Source organism: Typha angustifolia, chromosome 3 (genome assembly GCF_048772165.1).
Source record: "Typha angustifolia cultivar Huaian chromosome 3, ASM4877216v1, whole genome shotgun sequence".
Taxonomy (NCBI): Eukaryota; Viridiplantae; Streptophyta; class Magnoliopsida; order Poales; family Typhaceae; genus Typha; species Typha angustifolia.
The window spans coordinates 4,664,891-4,670,289 of record NC_133241.1 but is presented as its reverse complement, the minus strand read 5'-3'; the positions used below and the strand labels follow the sequence as shown (position 1 = coordinate 4,670,289).

At 38.1% G+C, this 5,399-nt stretch overlaps 1 protein-coding gene across 2 annotated transcripts; it reads left to right on the top strand.

The window, feature by feature from the left end:
* Window positions 1-207: 207 nt before the first annotated feature.
* On the top strand, window positions 208-2,528 carry LOC140758311 (chalcone isomerase-like protein 1). Of its 2 annotated transcripts, XM_073094417.1 has the most exons (5): window positions 208-716; window positions 783-951; window positions 1,169-1,412; window positions 1,668-1,759; window positions 2,196-2,528. In XM_073094417.1, the coding sequence occupies exons 1-5, from the start codon at window positions 249-251 to the stop codon at window positions 2,327-2,329; spliced, it is 1,107 nt and encodes a 368-aa protein (XP_072950518.1). In that variant the 5' UTR covers window positions 208-248; the 3' UTR covers window positions 2,330-2,528. The 2 variants fall into 2 exon arrangements, with proteins under 2 accessions (XP_072950518.1, XP_072950517.1); XM_073094416.1 differs by having other exon boundaries at window positions 208-951.
* The last annotated feature ends 2,871 nt before the right edge of the window (window positions 2,529-5,399 follow it).

Genomic DNA, 5,399 nt, shown 5'->3' with positions numbered 1-5,399 from the left:
CACAAGACCAGACCAAAGTGGAGGAGGAGAAGTTCATGGAGGATATGAGGGAAAAGCAAGACCAGACCAAAGTGGAGGAGGAGAAGTTCATGGAGGATATGAGGGAAAAGCAAGACCAGACCAAAGTGGAGGAGGAGAAGTTCATGGAGGATATGAGGGAAAAGCAAGACCAGACCAAAGTGGAGGAGGAGTTCATGGAGGATATGAGGGAAACGCAAGACCAGACCAAAGTGGAGGAGGAGAAGTTCATGGAGGATATGAGGGAAAAGCAAGACCAGACCAAAGTGGAGGAGGAGAAGTTCATGGAGGATATGAGGGAAACGCAAGACCAGACCAAAGTGGAGGAGGAGAAGTTCATGGAGGATATGAGGGAAAAGCAAGACCAGACCAAAGTGGAGGAGGAGAAGTTCATGGAGGATATGAGGGAAAAGCAAGACCAGACCAAAGTGGAGGAGGAGAAGTTCATGGAGGATATGAGGGAAAAGCAAGACCAGACCAAAGTGGAGGAGGAGAAGTTCATGGAGGATATGAGGGAAACGCAAGACCAGACCAAAGTGGAGGAGGAGAAGTTCATGGAGGATATGAGGGAAAAGCAAGACCAGACCAAAGTGGAGGAGGAGAAGTTCATGGAGGATATGAGGGAAACGCAAGACCAGACCAAAGTGGAGGAGGAGAAGTTCATGGAGGATATGAGGGAAAAGCAAGACCAGACCAAAGTGGAGGAGGAGAAGTTCATGGAGGATACGAGGGAAAAGCAAGACCAGACCAAAGTGGAGGAGGAGGAGGAGGAGGAGGAGGAGGAAGAAGAAGAAAAAGAGGTGGTGATGGTGGTGGTGGAACCTAAGACCGGAGTCACATTTCCTACAAAATTGGCAGATGGGAAGTATCTAAATGCCGTGGGATTGAGGAGGAAGAAACTGTTAGGTCTCCGCATAAATATCTATGCCTTCGGTACGTATCTAGTAAATATAAAAGATATATGAAAAAAAAAAATCTCCGTTCTGGAGCCGTTTATAAGTTTTAAATGTGCAAAATTATAAAAGATAGAATTGGCTGACTATATATTTAGTGCCAAATTTTCAGTCGTCCCTTGCGATCCAATTCGATGTATTTACAAGTCAAATCATTTTGGATTTGAGTTAGACTGAATCAATATTCTAACAAGCAGGTATATATAGTGATAACGATAAGCTAAAGGAGCTTCTTAAAGCAAAATTTGGTCAGGCTCCAGAGAAGCCCACCAAGGAGTTATACGAGGCAGTGATAGATAGTGACGTTTGGATGATGGTGAGGATGTCAATTGTCTTTGGAGGTCTCACCATGAATATGGTGAGAATCAACTTTGACGAGGGGCTTGGAGGATCAATCATGAAGCTCAATGGTGGCCAGAAGAATACAGAGCTCGCAAACAAGTATATATGCTTCTCTCTCTCTCTCTCTCTCTATATATATATATATATTAAAATCATCCTACCGTTTGCTTTTATATTGATTAATTATGTTAAGGATGAGGTGTTTTTATCGCAACAAAACCAAAATAATAGAGTCAAATGACAAATACTCATGTGAGAGGATGTTAACAATAATAAAAGCGAAAAAGATTCATAATTTTTTCTATTTTATTATCTTTAGTTGGTTGATTTGATTCATCCTTTTTCTTGTTGCAGAGTACTTGGATGCTCTGTTGATAACAAGAAGTTATCTCGCGGTTCCCAGATTGAGATAGCGAGGCTTCCAGGATATGTTCTGCAATCAAAGGGTAGGATAAATAAAAAATATTCCAAAGTTCAACATAATATTCTTATTTAATTGTTCATATATCATAGGAAAATTTTCAAATAACACCATGTATGTTTGTAAAACTATTACTTTGACTAATTTCCTCTAACCCTAGAGTAGGGCATATACACTTAACACACTTTCTATCTAACTCTAAACTAACTAAATTTACTAAAATATCATTGAGAAAATGTTCTTGAAAATATTCGAATTTCTTACTGGAAACCCAAAGTGTGTTAACAAAATTATTGGCAAAAAGCGGTCCAATTATAATAGTTTAAAAAGAAACACCATGTTAGTCACAAAATTATTAAAATATAGGATGTTGTATGTCTTTCTTAGCCATATTATGTGTGACATGCTGCAAATTTACTTCGAATATGAGATTGGTTTATGAGTACGTGGTTGATTTGCAGTGAAGGATGAGCTGATTAACGAGGTGGAGAGTGAGCTGCTATGTAAGGCCTACATTCATATGTATTTGGGTGACGATCCATTTGACAAGGAAGCTAAAGAAAGATTTGGAGCATTATTGCTCTCACTGTTTTAGACTCCATGAATAAGTGCTCCGTTGGGAAGGAAAGAAGATAAGTGATACATCACTATCAATATCCAAGGTTCTTCCACATAAATTGGAGCAATGGAATTAATATCATATGGTGGTGCATTGTATCCTTACCGTAGTAATAAATAATGGAGTGATTTGTAATATATGAAGTGTGCTTTGGGGATATATATATATTGTATATTTTAATATAGTAGTTTGAAAGTAATTAAAATTCGCTAACTGGATGAATAATTTTTGGTACTCTTATTAGCAAATGAAAATGAGTCACTTTGTATTTAAAGAAATAAAACTTACATGAATACTTATGTATACTTTTATACCAATTGAAAAACGTAAAAAATGTCCTAAGAGTCATATGCTATCAATAGTAATATGCAAAAAATAAAATGTGAAAAAGATGACCGCAAACACAAAAGTTTTTACGTGGAAAAATTTAAAATAGGGTAAAAAGCTATGGATCCAAACTTGGATCAAAACCAATCACTAAAATCTATAGCAGTTAACAAAAAGCTTACAGATCATCCGTCGATTCCCACAACTCAATCTGTACTAACCTTGCTCGCTAGACCCCGTGACATACTACTTCTCGTGATAGACTTCCAAATCATAGTAACTCTTGAGGTCGATCCTTCCGTCTCAGTGACCGTCGAGATGTAGTTTTTTTAAATATAATGTAGATACATTGAGATGTGAAAGATTCAGCACGTTCTGTCTAAAGCTATGAATTGATCTCTAATGGCCTCCAAAAGATTTTAGAGATTAGAAAATATCTTTTAGAGATAAGCTTATCTCGGTCAGAGCTGAGCCGAGCTTAAGTGTTGTAACCGACTCGAAATTAATATTGAGCCGAGTCTGAGCTGAAGCGGGCTCGCTCAAGCTCGACTCGATAGCCTGACTAGCTATAACTAAGGACACGTGGCATAAAGAAAGATTGCCACGTGTCCCTCACCCACCCCACCCTCACCTTCACCCTTACCCTCACCCCCACCCACACCCTCACCCTCACCCTCATCCTCATCCTCATCCACCCGATCACCACCCATAGCCTCACCCCATGCGCTACCACCTCCTTGCTCTCCGTTGGCCTCCATCAGCAAGCCACCACCACGATGCCACTTCCTCCTCTTCATCGGCCTCATCCTCCTCTCCTCCATCGGCCTCCTCTCCTCCGTCGGCCTCCTCGTCCTCCTCCTACATCGACATCTCCTTAGCGTTGGCCTCCTCTTATTCGTCCACTCTGTCGGCTTCCTCCTCCTTCATTCACCATCTCCTCGTTGTCACCTCCTCCTCCATTCATCTCCGACTCCTCCTTCGGCAAGCCGCCGTCCACGCCGCCACCGCCTCATCCTCTAATTAAGCCCAAGCTTGCTCAGGCTCGACTCAGACTTGGTTTGGCTCAAGTTGAGCTGAGTCGAGACTGAGCAGAATTATGAGGCTCGAAAGTAATTTCGAGGCGAGCCTGAGCTATAGCCGGCTCTCTTAGGCTCAGCTCATTTACACCCCTAGTGAACGTCATCTCTATATGTGTGAACGTCTATAGGATGCATCTGAACAACCAAAATAAACACTCTGTATGTGTGAAATGGTGTGAATGGCTGTAGGGTGCACTCGAACGGGCCCCAAGTGCGTTTGAATGCCTTGTTCAAATGATAGACTAAATAGTTGAATACAGAGTGCTTATGCCTTTAGATAAAATTTCATACTTCTTCAACCATCATGACACCGTTTAAGCACTTCAATAGCGATTCTAAAATCGTTTTGAATACTTTGAATTTAAAATTAATCTTTCACTCCAATATTCTTCATCAAATATCTTATATCTTGTACATATGCTCATATATAAAATCTAGACACATTATATAAATATAAATAATATTTTAAAATACAATTTGTCTTAGTACAAATAAAATCTAACAGATGATGTTTGTGCTTTGCATTGTCTTCAAGAAGAAGCCAGCGAGCCATACTTTCTTCTTGTTTCCTTAGTAGCATCTGTGTTAAACAAACTTATCATTATCACCCTCACATACTATCTATCCTCTCTCAATCAAAATTACAGAGGAGCTCATTTCGTTTAAAAACAAAGTTAATACTTTTTGAGGGAAGAGAAAATGTTTTCTAGTTGTAAGAAAACAGAGAAATATGAAAGGAATTGAAAGGTTTAAGAATGATAGACACAGAGAGAGAGAGATTTATTCTTTATGTATCTCACAATTTCTAACAACATATTAACATTTTGAACAACAGACCAAAATATTTTATAGGCGAGGTTAGAGATTTTTCCCTACCTTATTAGCCGGTCGTCTCACTTGATTAGAAACAGTTGTTCATGCATTTCCACATATGCTATAAAACAAGCTCTTCGCAATTAATAATGAAACATAATCTCCATGAGGAAACTAGAGAATTCTTCTAGGTTAAAATTCTAATTTCCTCGAGTTCTCTCTTAGACAGATCATTTATACCTCTAACCCTCTCACATTAAATCTCTTTAGAGTGGAGAAACATCGTCTCCAAAATCTTTTCTGATTCTAAAATTTCTATTATCTTACCCCCATCTGGATGGGGGTCCTGGGTATGTTGAGTTTTAGTATCTTCATATTCCGTCTAAATTTCTTTATACGATTTGATGAAGTTGTGACTTGATTATACACATGGATTTGAATAAATAGCTCAATTACATGTGATTTTTATTTATATATTTACCATTATAAAAATATTGTGTTCATAATCTTCCCCTTGAGAATTTCGTAACAAAATACAGATTCTGAACAATGCTCTAGAGCTTAAAAATTTCCTAAAATTAAGAACATGAACTTACTTCCAAATTTTTGCAATTAATTCCTGCAAGAACACTAGAGAAACCGCATGAAATGTTTGTATATTATATAAATTGATTTGATAAAAAAATTAAAATATAATCCCAAATCAATTTGACATAATTTAAAATATAAATTTACATTCTTACTTAGTTTTCACTCTTTTACCGGAGTTTTCAGCGTACAATATTTTTCAACCCATGAATTCTATGTGCTAAGTAATTAAAATATGT

What these genes read in the sequence shown, in the direction of transcription:
- LOC140758311 (XM_073094416.1), top strand. Translation starts at nt 249, where the DNA reads ATGGAGGATATGAGGGAAAAGCAAGACCAGACCAAAGTGGAGGAGGAG. An exon ending in AATACAGAGCTCGCAAACAA is followed by an intron (nt 1,413 to 1,667) that starts GTATATATGCTT and finishes TTCTTGTTGCAG; the next exon opens with AGTACTTGGATGCTCTGTTG. An exon ending in ATATGTTCTGCAATCAAAGG is followed by an intron (nt 1,760 to 2,195) that starts GTAGGATAAATA and finishes GTTGATTTGCAG; the next exon opens with TGAAGGATGAGCTGATTAAC.